The sequence below is a fragment of the Arachis stenosperma genome, chromosome 2 (assembly GCF_014773155.1).
Source record: "Arachis stenosperma cultivar V10309 chromosome 2, arast.V10309.gnm1.PFL2, whole genome shotgun sequence".
Taxonomy (NCBI): domain Eukaryota; kingdom Viridiplantae; phylum Streptophyta; class Magnoliopsida; order Fabales; family Fabaceae; genus Arachis; species Arachis stenosperma.
Genome location: NC_080378.1, coordinates 98,973,249 through 98,987,999, shown reverse-complemented (window position 1 = coordinate 98,987,999; position 14,751 = coordinate 98,973,249). Strand labels below are relative to the sequence as shown.

The following is a 14,751-nucleotide window of genomic DNA, read 5'->3' as shown; positions in this document are numbered from 1 at the left end:
TTATTATACATATTAAGACTCTTACTACTCTTTATTTCTTAATCTCTTATATTAATTATTAAAAATTTCTTAAATTTAATATAATATTTTTATATATTTTCATTCTCATTCATTCATTTTTTTTTAATTATTTACAAAAAAAAATGCAAGAGGTAGGAAATTAGAATTCCAAGGGTTAATGAATACAAAACATATTACTGTAAAAAATTGTAGGAAATTAAAACAATATTTTAAATAAAGGTTAAAAAATATCAATTTATGTCCCAAACATTTAAAGAATGAAAATAACATAAATATATGTAAACATATAAATAGAATGCAAACAAATAAAAAATAAAAAAATATTTTTTAATAAACAAATTGATTATATAAAATAAAATATAATTGATGATAAGACATAGTATTTGTATGACATAGTTATTAAAATAATAAATAAAAATGATATTATTTCATCATAAAAATATGATTTTTTTAAACTAATATATATATATATATATATATATATATATATATATATATATATGATATCATATACCATTTGAACTATAACTCATTGGCAAAAAAAACCCTTGTGATTTAAAATTACAACTGAAGTTGCTAAATTAAAACGAGTAATCTATTTTTAAAATATGGGAAATCAGTGCTTGTGTGAAGCCAACTCCACAATGAGTGCATCTAAATCAGAGTACGATGATCCTCCCTTTTCCACAGCACTCTTAGCCAACTGAGACAACACTTTAGCCTTATTCCTCATTTCCTCTGCTTCTTCTCCTACCATTATTTTCTTCACACCTTTCTCCACTGCCTCCCATTTAACCGTATCCCCTATCAATCTCAACCATTTTTTCGCGCCAACGGGCACTCCGATTTTAAGAATCTCAGTCACCAATTTCTCATTGTAAAACTGCTCTGCCGCAATAGGCCAAGTTACCATTGGCACCCCAGCAGTCACTGCTTCTAAAGTCGAATTCCAACCACAATGAGTAACAAAGGCTCCGATTGCTTGGTGCTCAAGAATCAACACTTGTGGCGCCCAACCTCTTATGATTAGTCCCTTTCCTTCCATTCTCTTCTCGAACCCCTCCGGTAGCCACTCATCTCCATCTTCCTTGCTTTTCTTCACTACCCAAATGAAATGTTGCCCCGACGCCTCGAGACCAATAGCAATGTCTCTTAGCTGAGAATCCGGAAAATTCGCAATGCTTCCAAAGCAAACATAAACAATTGAATTGGGCTTCTTTGTGTCAAGCCACTTCAAACACTCGTTTTCATCAATAGATGCATCTTTTCTTCTTTGAGCTTTGTCTTGAGTGTCGTCCTTGTTTATAAGAAACAAAGGTCCAATATGCCATGCTTTTCTTCCAAGAACATTCCTGAAATGATCTGCATAATCTTTCTCCAGTTCGTAGAAACTATTCACCACTGTTCCATAGCTCTTCTTCTCTGATTCGATTGCTTCCTTCGACAATTTGGCGATGGGGTGCGTGCCTTTTCCTTCGTTGTGCAAAGCGAAAGGCGGCATCTGCATCCTTGTCATTTTAATCTCATCCGGTAGATTAGGAATGACAAAGTATTCCGAATCGGAAGAAACATTCTTGTGAGGCTCATAGAGTCTGGTAGATTCACTAACACACATGAAGAAGAAATTAGTTCCATGAAACATAATCCTAGGTATCCCAAACTTAGCAGCAGAATCAGTAGTCCATGGATAGAACATATCAGAGACAACACAATCAGGATTATGCTGAATCAATAACCGCTCAAATGGTTCTTGTAGAAACCTAGTGGCTTCAAAGAACAGAGGAATCTTATCCGATGAACGAATAAAGTCAACGTTATCGCAACCTTCAGGTAAACCAAAGTCAACGGGGCGAAACTCGACGGTTTTGATGTGGATACTACCTTTGCCATGAGTCTTAGCTTTTTCTATGGTTTTGAAGATGAAAGGTTCGTTTATTGGTGTGGTGATTATAGTGGCTTTGGCTCCTCTTGAAGCAAAGAGTTTGGCCATGTCAACGGTGGGAATCATGTGGCCATGAGCTAAGAAAGGAAAGAAGAATATGTGCAAATTACACTCTTCACTACCCATGTTAAGCAAAAATTGTTTAATTTCGCAGATAAATTGTTGAGTTTAATTTAGAAGTAAGAAAGAAGGTTAAAGTGAAGGGATTGCCATTATGGTTTTGAGTGTGAGGAGTGAATAGGAATGGAGTTTTGTGCAATTATTATAGAGGTCCTTCTGCTCATCGAGCTTCTAGATGAATTAGAAAATTGCTATGGTTTTCACCAATCATAATTACCGGTTTAAATGATGACGGAGAAATTGAAACTTCTTATCTACGACTTGTGCTTGCAGATTATTCAAAGTCTTCGCCACTAGACCAAAGTGATTGAAATGATTGGTTTCGGTTTGAAAATAAGCTCTCTTAAATAATAACTATAACTTGAAAAAAAGAAAGAAAAGGGAAAAAGGTTAAAATTTTATATCAAGATAAATCAATATGAAACGATATAAGACAAACTGGAATAATGTGTGGGTAACAATTTCCACACCCACTGTATTGACCAATTTGGGCCATTTTGGCATAAACGTCATGGTATACGTAGAAGCCCTTGGTCCCCCTTTGCTTCTAGAAGCCTGCTGTCGTTTTCAGATAACCCAATTGGGTGTATTGGACAAATAAGTTATTAATAAATTATATTATAAGATAATTATGTTCTCAAAACCTATGATTTAAGATAAATTAATTTTTTTAAAATGACACAAAAATTAATTTTTCTAATAAAAATAATTTTTAAAAATTTTTAAAACAATTTTTTATTAAAAATTAAAATGTCTAGTTTTATCTTATAATTTTAAACATTAATAGCTAACTAATGGCCAAAACAATAAATTCTCACTCTTCTAACATTCCTCTATCCTTAATAATTTGTATTATTGGTTAATGATTATGCTTTATATTTATATTTTTTCAGTAATAACAGAAAAGTTATGAGCCATATAGTTGGACATGTTACATCCTTGATATAGATTCAGCAAAATTATTCATTGCAAAGCATCCGGTGGGAGTAGACTCTCGTGTGCAAGATTTGATTCAACTCTTAAACAATCAGAAAGCAGATGGTGTCCTCATAATAGCAATATGGGGAATGGCGGGAATAGGTAAAACTACAATTGCCAAAGCCCTCTACAATCAAATTAGCCACAATTTCGAGGTGAGGACATTTGTCCCACACATCCAGGATAGGGAGGAGGATTATCTAAGGAGGGAGCTTCTTTTGTTTTTGAGAGACCAAGTTAAAAGAAAAGCGCATAACTTTGACTCAACAAGAAAGTTATGGTGGGAAGGAGTTCGTTGCTTAAAGGTACTTCTTATACTTGATAATGTGAGAAGTGAAAGAGAGCTGGAGGTTTTGCCAGTAACTCGTGAATGCTTTGGTCCAGGGAGTATAATAATCATCACGACAAGGACTAAACATGATCGACATCAAGAGATTGGAGTTAATCATATATACAGAGTGAAAGAAATGGACTACAACGAATGTGTTGAGCTTTTTAGTTGGAGCGCATTCAACAAAGCCACTCCTGAAAGAAGTTTTTCTGGTCTTATTAATTATGCAATTGAATATTCTGATGGACTGCCGCTGGCTCTTGTGTGTGTTAGCTCTGCTGTATCTGAAAAAAGTGTAGAAGAGTGGGAGAATGTATTGGACAGCTTCAAACGATTACCCTTTCAAGATGTATGGCACTGGCAGGTTTTAAAAGAAAACATAGATTCTGTTGGATATGCAGAAAAGGAAATATTTCTTGAACTAGCTTATTTGAGACATCTCTTTATTGGAATCAATCGAAATGATATAAATCAGATATTACAAGAAGCTGGATGTAATGCCGCACCAAGAGCAATTAAACGACTTGAAGAGCATAGTCTTGTGTGGTTTGATGAGGACAAGCTTTGCAAGAATCGTTTGCTACAAGACATCAGAAGAGAATGGAAAAGGAGGTAATCATCGATTGATCTGAGCCTCAGGTTTGTAGGATGTTATGGTTTATGAGCACATAAATTGATTTATAGTTGCCATTTGTTTTTGAAACTCATTCGGGAACATAACAAAAGAAAGAAAAAAATTGCAACTCAATAAATTCATTAATAATAAAAATAAAATTTTTAATATAATAAATTGTTAAAAAAACTTTTAATTAAGGTGAATGTATCCTACTATGGAATAAAAAACTTTTAATTCAGTTTATAGTGTATGCTGCATAGATTTAATACTTGTCAGAAAGTTAGTTCAGTGTGTTTTATTTTCACATTTAAAAACTTATGCAGCAAAGGCCATATGATGTATTCTTGAGCTTTCGAGGCAAAGAAACTCGCTCAAAGTTCATCTCACATCTTTATGCATCTCTTGAAAATGCTGGTATCTATGTTTTCAAGGATGAAAACGGGCTAGCGAGAGGAGAAAAACTCTCAATCTCGCTTCTGAAAGCAATTGGAGAGTCTAAAACTTCTATCATTATTCTGTCACCAAATTATGCATTTTCAAGATGGTGTTTGCAAGAGTTGGAAGACATCATGATATGTTGTAAAAACAAAACTCAAAAGGTGCTGCCAGTATTCTACCATATAGATCCCTCGGAAGTGCGAAATCAGACTGGTAAGTTTGGACAAGCTTTTGATAATCTTATGAAAAGAAACCCGGACAAAATAAAAGGCAAGGAGCAGAGTTGGAGGAAAGCACTCCGTGAAGTTGGGTGCATTGCAGGGTTTGTCATCCAAAAATCCAAGTAAATTAATTAATATCCTTCATATTTTGCAGGAATCTCTCTATTCTATCCACAGGTGTTTAAATATATAAAGTTTGGACAAATTCTAAATTTAGGAATTGCATACTAAGATTCTTTTTCTTTAAAATTTCTTCCGATATAAAAGCATATGAAATTCTTACTGCTATAATTCAACTTAATTTTGTCTAACTTGCGTGTGTTTATTTTCTTTAAGCAACATTATACTTACAATGAAACTAAAACACCTTGAGAAAGTTGTAAATCTTCTCTTACTGTGTGTATAATCTCTAGTGCCTATGGTGCAGGAATGAAAGTGAGGATATTAAGAACATTGTTGAACAAGTTACTCATATGCTGGAAATGAAGGAATTGTTCGTTGCTAATCATCCCGTAGGAATTGAATCTCGTGTTGAAGAGGTGATTCAACTATTAAAAGACCAGCAACAAGAAAATCCTCTACTACGTGGTATATGAGGCATGGGAGGGAGTGGTAAAACAACCATTGCCAAAGCGGTTTATAATAAAATTTTCCGTGAGTTTGAAGGTCGGTGTTTCCTCCTAAATATAAGAGAAGTTTGGGATCAAGATAATGGAATTCTTCATTTACAACAACAACTTCTTTCTGCTATCTACAAGACAACGAAAATAAAGATTGAAAACACTGAATCTGGAAAATCAATATTAGAGAGAAGACTTGGCCAGAAAAGGATACTTCTTGTACTTGATGATGTGGACAAATTGGAGCAGCTAAATTCTTTAGCTGCAAGCCGTAAATGGTTCTGTCCCGGTAGCATAATAATCATCACAACAAGAGACGAGCATCTTCTACGTTGTCTTAGAATTGACAAGTTATATAGTATGAAAGAGTTAAATGACAAAGAATCCATTGAACTTTTTAGCTGGCATGCATTCAAAGAACCATGTCCAAAAGAAGAGTTCGCTTCACTTGCTAATGAAGTTGTTTCATATTGTGAGAGATTGCCACTGGCTCTTGAGGTAATTGGGTCACATCTGTTTAATAGGAAAGTATATGAATGGAGGAGTGTTTTGAATAAACTCAAAACTATTCCAAACAATGATGTACAGAAGAAGCTTAAAATAAGTTTTGATGGTCTAAGTGATGATAGGAATAGAGAAATATTTCTTGATGTAGCATTTTTCTTGATTGGAATGGACAAAAATGATGTAACTGATATATTAAATGGCTGCGGGCATTCAGCTGAAATTGGAATAAATGTTCTTATGGAACGATGCCTTGCCTTATTACTGTGGACACTAAGGGAAAACTTGGTATGCATGGTTTGCTGCGAGACATGGGAAGAGAAATTATTCGCAAGAGTTTGCCAATGAAACCTGAGGAACGCAGTAGATTGTGGAATTCAGATGAAGTGCTTAATGTATTATCAAAGGACATGGTAAGAATTTCAAGTATATTTTCAAATTCATATAACAACAATGATATATTGTGAAAACTTTTGTTTCATCCTTTTTAATTATATTTTCAAACAACGGAGTGGAACTTCAATTATATTCCATTCTCTTGAATTTTTATCATTCCACCTGATTGGAGTTTAGTTATTTGACTATCTTTTCAAGTTTTTAGTGCTCTATCTTTTAGCTACCCTTATAATATATGAATGAAATATTTTAGTTGACAAATTGTGAATCTTGAGCCAAATTAGTTCTCACTAAAGGTAATATGATGGAAAACATTTGAACCTTTGAAGTACTAATAATTTAACCTATAGTTGACAATGTCACCTGCTTAAAATTAAAAGGGAAAGTATGGGGAGCCAATGGAATATTTATACAATGTGTACAATGGAGGGTGATGGTTTCAGTTGCTAAGAGAAGGGAGGTTGAATCTTAGCCCCCTTTTTGCTTGATTACACTTTCTGGTCTTGGAGGAGACTTTTTTGTTTTTGTCTCGTCCCTAGTCACGAGACTTTTTATTTTTGTCTCATCACTTGGCACGAGATATTTTTTGTTTTAGCTCCTGTGCAGTAGAAACAGAAATGGAGTAGTAGAGAAAGAAGATTACACCCAGATATATCCTGGTTCAGCTGCTAAATGCAATGCAGCCTACATCCAGTCTCCATCACAACAATGATGGAATTTCACTATAATCATCTAGATTACAAATTGTAAAGTGCTAACCCAACTTACAAGGGGATTCCCACAGAATCATGAAACACAACATAGATGTACAAAGAAACTCTAAGGACATCTATGGCTTTTTCTTTTAATTTTGCACTCTCTGCCTTTTTCCGCTCTATGACTTTTTCATACAAACCTCACTGTTTGCCTTTTTTCCATGAGACTCAAAACATGACAAAATTAAACAGAAAAATTACAAAACAGAATACATTGAAGGAGAAGAAAATCTGTAAGCTTAGGTAGCTATGAGACTTCTGTGCCTTGCACTCTCACTTTCTTCCCTTAAATCAAATCGTGACTGTTCACTTCTTTTATAGAGAAAAGAAGCCTTCACAGTTGAAATAAAACCAAGCTTAAACTTCTTTTTCTTCAAAAACAAATCCGATTCGGCCACAGAGAGAGAAGAGGTAACTCATGGATAACCCAACATGCAAATACCTCTAGTTCTTCCTTGGTCATTACTCTTCATCAATCCGAGCGCTCCATCCTTGGCTTGCTCTCCAAGATGGATTTCTGGCCCTTGATGCTTCATGATGATGATGGCTTCATCTGCTCCAATCTCTGCCTCTTCCATCACTTCGCCACTCTAACTACTTCCTGTGGTGGTTGAGCAGAATCAAGGACAAGCCATGCCTCCAAGAATCTCCTCCATACTGGTCGAATCTCCTTCTACCATTTTTGGTATGAAGAAGCCAAGATCTCATCACAAAATCTTTCCATTCATGGTTGAAGATCTTAGCCACTACATTTTTTATGTTTTCTTGCCATCATCATGATGGTCTTGATGTATGTAGCTCTTTCTTCCTTTTGGTAGCTTAACTTAGCTTCCATAGTTTCCTAGATATTGACCGAAGGAAGAAGAAAAATGAGAGAGTAGTTAGAGTAGAAAGAGAAGCAATTAATTTAGTTTGAATAAAATAATAAAAAGTGAGTTGCTTTTTGCTTTCCTCTTTGCTGAATAGCGTGCCTTCATTAAGGCTAGCCATCTAATCAATCATTTTCTCTCTCATAGTTTCCATGCAAGTATTCATTTTACTTTAATGATATTTGAGTTCCACCACATGCTTGAAATGGGTTCCGTTGAAGGCAAACCTTGCTTTCATTCAAATTTAGTTTCGGACCCATCATGCTTGCCTTCAAGAAATTTTAATTTTGGGCTTGTAACAACAAAATTCATCCTGACCCATTTAACACATCATAAATTCAGCTACATATATTAAACCATTTTTGTACCAAAGCTGATGGATTTAACCAATTAGGCTTAAGTAACAATTTCTGGCCCAAATATGATTTCAGCCAACGTCATCACAATGTCTTAATACCAAGGCTGAATATTTTTGATACAATTGGGCTTGATATATTTTTCTTTTCTTTTCGGCTCAATTTATACCTGCACAGTAAAATTAATTAATTAACATATATGAATCAAAATTAGATTAATAATTTTGCTGTTAATAATGTTTGATCATCACCAATTTAAATTAGAGTTTTCCAAACTCATCAGAGGTTTAGGGAGTATTAGAGATATAATCATTAGTGTTACATTTTTCCATCAGCGTAAGCTTCTAGGATGAGTGGTATCATGACATGGTATTAGAATTTTAGATCTGAAAGGTCAATAGTTCAATCCTTGGTTAATCTCAAAATCAGTTTTATGACATGAGATGTTTATTATCTTTAGTATCCGGATGGTTATTCTGAATATTATGAATGATGTTCATTTTATAACTCATTTATACACATTGTATAAACGGATCCATAAAATTTTGATAGTGGGGGCGAAATATACATAACATTATAATAAATTTTATAATAAAAATATTATGTTTACATAAAAAATTAGTTATTAAATAATCTACTATAAATTTATGTATAAATACATATATCATTTAACTTATTTTTAATATGTATTTTATATTTCAAAATTTATATTTTAAGATTTATTCTGTACAAGTGATTATTTTATGTATACGTAGCATAATTATTGTTATAATTATATTTTGTTATTATAAAATATGATTATGTTTCAAAATATCTAATTACAAATTAAAATACTAAAATAATAATTTAAATAATAACATATAATTTAAAATTTATTTTTTCATATTTCATATTTTGAAACCTTGACAATATAATTAAAATATCTTTTTTTTTGTATATGTTGTTAAACAATTATTTAAAACTCAACTTTTATACAATTAGCTCTTGATGATATTCATAGTTGAAAACATTCATTCAATTAATATAGTTATTATGAAAAAAACTAAAGTTAATTTTAAAAGAAGAAACACAAATGAATAAATAATATTCTTTCTAGTCAATTTCTAAGAAAGAACACCAATTTTATTTAAATTTAAAAATTGATCATTATAATGGACATCTAATATCAAGTGTAGAAAGTTGAATAAAAAATTATTATGGGGTCAAAGTTAATAATTTAGCGAAGACAAATAAATATTATTATTATATACTATTTAATAAAATTCTAAATTGTAGTAGAGGCATTTGCTCCCACACCCATATAAATGGATCCGTCCCTGGATATATAATCTATCTTAAGTCTTGTGATACCAAATATGTTGCACCTGATGCTCAGGCTCTAACATCTTATATAACCTCTCTGCTGTTTTAAAGCATCATTTGCCATCCAGCCAGTTACATAGTTACCTGATATCTGAATTACACTTGGCTGAATCTCCCAGTTCCTCTGATTAATCTCATGATGGAATTGGAACCCATCTGGCTCTATCTGGTGCCTTGAAAGATCCCATTTTCATAATAATTATTCTCACCTTATCTTTAGAAACATTTTTAAGAAGATTTCTACAACCAATTGGGGGAGTTGCTGCTCTGCCAAGACTTGTAAATCAATCGGTTCAATTGATGAGAATAATTGTTGGAAGAAAAGATTGGCCTCTCTTCCTAAATCTTCAGATTCAGAAGATCAGGATCCATCTTCAAGAAGTAAAAACCATGATGGGAAACCGATACTGCTTGGAACCTGAGCCAATAATCACCCTAGCTTTGCTTGGATTTCCATTACTGGTTGGACATAACCACTTCAATGTAACGGATTCAAATTCAACAATAATTGCTTGAAAAAAAGAATCAATGAAGTGGACAAAGAGCATAGTCAGGGACGGACATAAGGGGGGCGAGTGGCGGCCTCGGCCCCCAACTTTTTTTAATAGTAATAAGTTATTATGTATAATTTATTTTTTAAAAAAAATTATTTAGTATTTAATCTAGTATAAATAAAAGTCCAGTTTAATTTAAATATTAATAATTTTTAATATTTAAAAAGTAAGTAATAATATTAAAGAAATTTGAAAAAATATTATTACTAATATTTTTTAATTAAATAAAAATTTTCAAATCTCATAAAGTGAATTCTTTTTTTTTGTGGCCATCTTTTTTTATTCATTTAATATTAATTCTCTCTGTTTCAACTGTTACAATTAAGATATTTTTTAATTAAGATATTTTTTTAACTATGAATATTGTGAAAAATAATTTAGAAACAAAATAAAAGATGAATTTCTTGCTAATTGTCTTTTAATTATATTGAAAAGAAAATTACTAAAAAATTTGACACAAATTCTATTATTGGTGAATTTTATGATACGACGAAGAATCGACCACTTCGTTAGTAAAAAGTATACACATATTTTTTTATTTTAAAATATATTCTCTATCAGTATATTTTTATAATACATCTTATATTATATTATTTTTTTTACATAATTTTTAATATTATATGTATTATTGGCCCCCCATAATATCATTTTTGGATCCGTCCCTGAACATAGTTGCAGTTGTCAGAAAACAAATTCCACACTTTTTGGAACAAACTATGGGTTTCTAAAACCATAAATATAGACTGTTTATATCTCCTAATTAGCTCTTTATTGGAATGAGAGATAAATTCATCAAACTTCTACCTTTTTTGTTCCAAAATGGTTTGCTCCATTGTCTCCTTGTTGCTATGCTTGGCTTCATCAAATTGGTCGCTTTTAGCATTGTCGATGCCTCCATTTGCATAAATAGCCAGGTCAACAAATTCATCACCTTCCTCAATTGTGTCATAATCCAAAATGAGCTATGATTAATACTCAGAAAAATAATTTCATAGTAAAACTAATGGACTCAAATATATAAGTTAAATAAAAAAGTTATAAATATTTTATAAATTCTAAAATAAATTGTTATCTAGATTATTTCTTTATCAATAATAGGTTTACTATTGTAATTATTTTTTAGTGAGAGTACATAAAAAAAAGGTACATAGTATATAAGGTGTAATAACTTAACAAATTTTTTTTAAGGGGGATTTTTCATTCTCTCCAATAATGAGAAGAACCTATCTCTCTCCCTCTCTTAATCCTTTCTGATTCATCAAACTATCAACATCACAGCTTGAACAGCTTAGGGCATGAGATTTTTTTCATGGTGCGGTGAGCGTGGAGAGCAACCAAGCTGTGAATCAAAAAAAAAAGTTGCGAATCCAATTTTGCCATTCTCTTTCTATCCCTAATTTTTCTTTCGACATTTTCTTTCCTCCATTCTTACCTCTTCCTTCAAACTCATCCAATAGAGTTTGATGAGAGGCTATTTCGCAAGATTCTTTCTTGGTGAACATAGCTGTTCCGATCAACGAGTTGGAAGGAAGAAGATCTGAATCCCTATTACTCTGTGATTCATTGATTTCTCAAAATGGCAAATATGGCAAACAGATCCTCCCATTGCAGAGGTCGTGGAGCCACATTGGCTTGCTCTCATTGCAACAAGCAAGGCCACACAGAAGATGTATGCTATAAGAAGCATGGGTACTCCTCCCACTTCTACCAATGGCAGCAACATAACACCACCATCAATCACGTGATCACTGAGGGGCATGATGATATACTCAGTGACAAACAATTCCAGCTCAATTGTCTCCAAGAGAATATTGGAATATCAAGATCTGGATTCACTCCAGAGCAAAGATTTGCCTTGTTACAAAAGTGTGCAGCAACAACCTCATAATGCAAATCAAATTTTGACTAATTTCATTCACACTTCCACTCCAGATAAAACCATTGCATTACATTTTAATGCGAGAATTATGAGCATTATCACTCCAAAATCTGCACTATGGATCATTGATTCCGGTGCAACAGATCATGTGACTTTTGACTTAAAAGATTTTGCAAGTTTTCAAAATATTGATCCAATCAATGTGATATTGTCAAATGGAACCAAAACTGTTAGCACCATCATTGGCACAATCACATTTTCTAAAAATTTTTTTCTCAAAAATGTTTTATACATTCCTTCTTTTGATTTTAAATTGATATCTGTGTCAAAGTTAACTTCAAACTTACATTGTCAATTGTTAATCAATGATAAGTGTTGTGAGATACAAGATAGATCCACATCAAAAATGATTGGCATTGGTGAGTGTATAGAAGGGTTATATACAATGAGTAGAGAACCAGAATTCTCTCATTTTCCCCCTCTTCCAACAAAGCAAGCTTCATTGGCGGTAACTACAACTACTACTCATCCCACCACACCTTCACACAGTGAGCACAACAACATTTGGCATCTTAGATTAGGACACATACCCATGCATAAATTGATTTTTCTGAAGAAGCATTATCCTTTTATAGATAGTATTGCTTCAAATTTTCCTTGTGATTCATGTCATTTTGCAAAACAAAAGAAATTATCTTTTAATCTTAGTACAACTAAAATAAAAGATTGTTTTGATTTAGTTCATATGGATATCTGGGGTCCTATTTCTGTCCCTTCCAATGAAGGACATAGGTATTTTTTGACTGTGGTGGATGGTAAGAGCAAATTCACTTGGATTTTTTTTATGAAAACCAAATCTGAAGCATCACAATTGGTTATTAATTTTGTGAATTTCGTCAGAGTACATTTTGAAAAACAAGTTAAGTGTATAAGGACCGACAATGGGCCAGAATTCACTCTAAAATCCTTTTTTGCATCAACTGGAATTTTACACCAAACTTCTTGTGTAGAAACACCAGAGCAAAACGGGATTGTAGAGAGAAAACACCAGCATATTTTAGGTGTTGCTAGAGCACTGCTATTTCAATCAGGAATTCCACGTTGTTTTTGGCAATACGCAGTTGCTCACGCCATTCACCTAATTAATAGGCTGCCCAGCACTAACCTGAATAATGCTAGTCCTTATAAGCTTTTGTATGGCAACTTACCTGACCTTTCATATTTAAGAGTATTTGGTTCTCTTGCATATGCCTCCACATTAACAAATTCAAGAACAAAATTAGACCCAAGAGCCAGAAAAACAGCTTTTCTTGGTTTTAAATTAGGAACAAAGGGTTTTCGACTTATTGATTTAAAATAAAAGGAAATTTTCATATCTAGAAATGTAATTTTTTATGAAACTCATTTTCCATTTTTACATTCCACTAGCATTGACATTTCTGTAGTGCCCATTCGTACTCCACAATGCATTGATCTTTTTCAATATGATACACCATCCACACATCATTTGCAATCACCCACACATACCACACTCATAGATTCAAATGAACATTTCTCAAGCTCAATGCACTCACCAATTTCCTCACACACCATTGCACCCATTACCACACCACACACTGATAATGCACCTGCATCACAACACTCTGACATCACACATGACTGCATTACTAGAAAGTCTGAAAGAGTCAAGAAACCGCCTGCTTATTTGAAGGACTATCATTGTATGACAACCCACACAGCTCACTCTAGCAATGTTTCCAACTCTAACTCTTTATATCCTATCTCACAACACTTGTCATATGATAAACTAACCCCGAAATATAAGTCACTTTCTCTAGCCATCACCTCAAATCAAGAACCTAGCACTTATGAGGAAGCGGCTGCACATGAATGTTGGAGAAAGGCAATACAAGATGAATTGATAGCTCTAGATCAGAATAGAACTTGGTGTCTCACTGAACTCCCAAAAGACAAGAAGGCTGTGGGTTGCAAATGGGTTTTTCGGGTAAAATTCAATCCCGATGGCACCATAGAAAGGCACAAAGCGAGGCTAGTTGCAAAAGGATTCACTCAAGTGCAAGGAGTAGATTATGGTGATACTTTTAGTCCAGTTGTCAAAATGACTACCCTACGAGTAATGTTAGCATTAGCAGCGGCAAAGAAATGGCATTTGAAACAGCTGGATGTCAACACTGCCTTCCTTCATGGAGATTTGGACAAAGAAGTTTATATGAAGATACCACCCGGTTTGGCTGTGTCACAACCAGGTTTGGTTTGTAAATTGCAAAAATCTCTATATGGGCTTAAGCAAGCAAGCAGGCAATGGAACATTAAGCTCACTCAGACTCTTGTGGATGCTGGTTATAAGCAGTTTTTTGATGATCATTCACTCTTCATTAAGAAACAATCTCAAAGCTTCACTGCTATTCTAGTATATGTTGATGACTTGGTTTTAACCGGGAATGACATTGGTGAAATCAATTCCATCAAGCAAGATTTGGATGACAAATTCAAAATAAAGGATCTTGGTGATCTCAAATACTTCTTGGGAATGGAAGTAGCACGCTCTAACTCTGGAATTCACATTTATCAGCGGAAGTACACCATGGACCTTCTCAGAGATTTTGGTTATCTAGATTGCAAGCCTCTCTCTACTCCATTTGATTATAGTCAGAAACTTTCAAAGGAATCAGGAACCATTTTGACAGACAACACTATTTACAGACAGCTCATCGGCCGACTCCTTTACCTCACAAATACTAGACCCGATATCTCTTATGCTGTGGGAC

General features: G+C 33.4%; 3 protein-coding genes across 3 annotated transcripts; 2 read left to right on the top strand and 1 right to left on the bottom strand.

The window, feature by feature from the left end:
* Positions 1 to 530: 530 nt before the first annotated feature.
* LOC130961449 (scopoletin glucosyltransferase-like) lies at positions 531 to 2,362 on the bottom strand. The gene has a single exon (XM_057887349.1). The coding sequence runs from the start codon at positions 2,087 to 2,089 to the stop codon at positions 638 to 640; it is 1,452 nt and encodes a 483-aa protein (XP_057743332.1). The 5' UTR covers positions 2,090 to 2,362; the 3' UTR covers positions 531 to 637.
* Positions 2,363 to 2,501: 139 nt separating this feature from the next.
* LOC130963258 (disease resistance protein Roq1-like) lies at positions 2,502 to 5,263 on the top strand. The gene is made up of 3 exons (XM_057889391.1): positions 2,502 to 2,597; positions 2,986 to 4,004; positions 5,095 to 5,263. Exons 1-3 carry the CDS (start codon positions 2,502 to 2,504, stop codon positions 5,261 to 5,263), a joined length of 1,284 nt encoding a protein of 427 aa, XP_057745374.1.
* LOC130961517 (disease resistance protein Roq1-like) lies at positions 4,812 to 6,326 on the top strand. Its single transcript, XM_057887448.1, has one exon. It carries the CDS (start codon positions 5,267 to 5,269, stop codon positions 6,137 to 6,139), a length of 873 nt encoding a protein of 290 aa, XP_057743431.1. The 5' UTR covers positions 4,812 to 5,266; the 3' UTR covers positions 6,140 to 6,326.
* Positions 6,327 to 14,751: the final 8,425 nt, after the last annotated feature.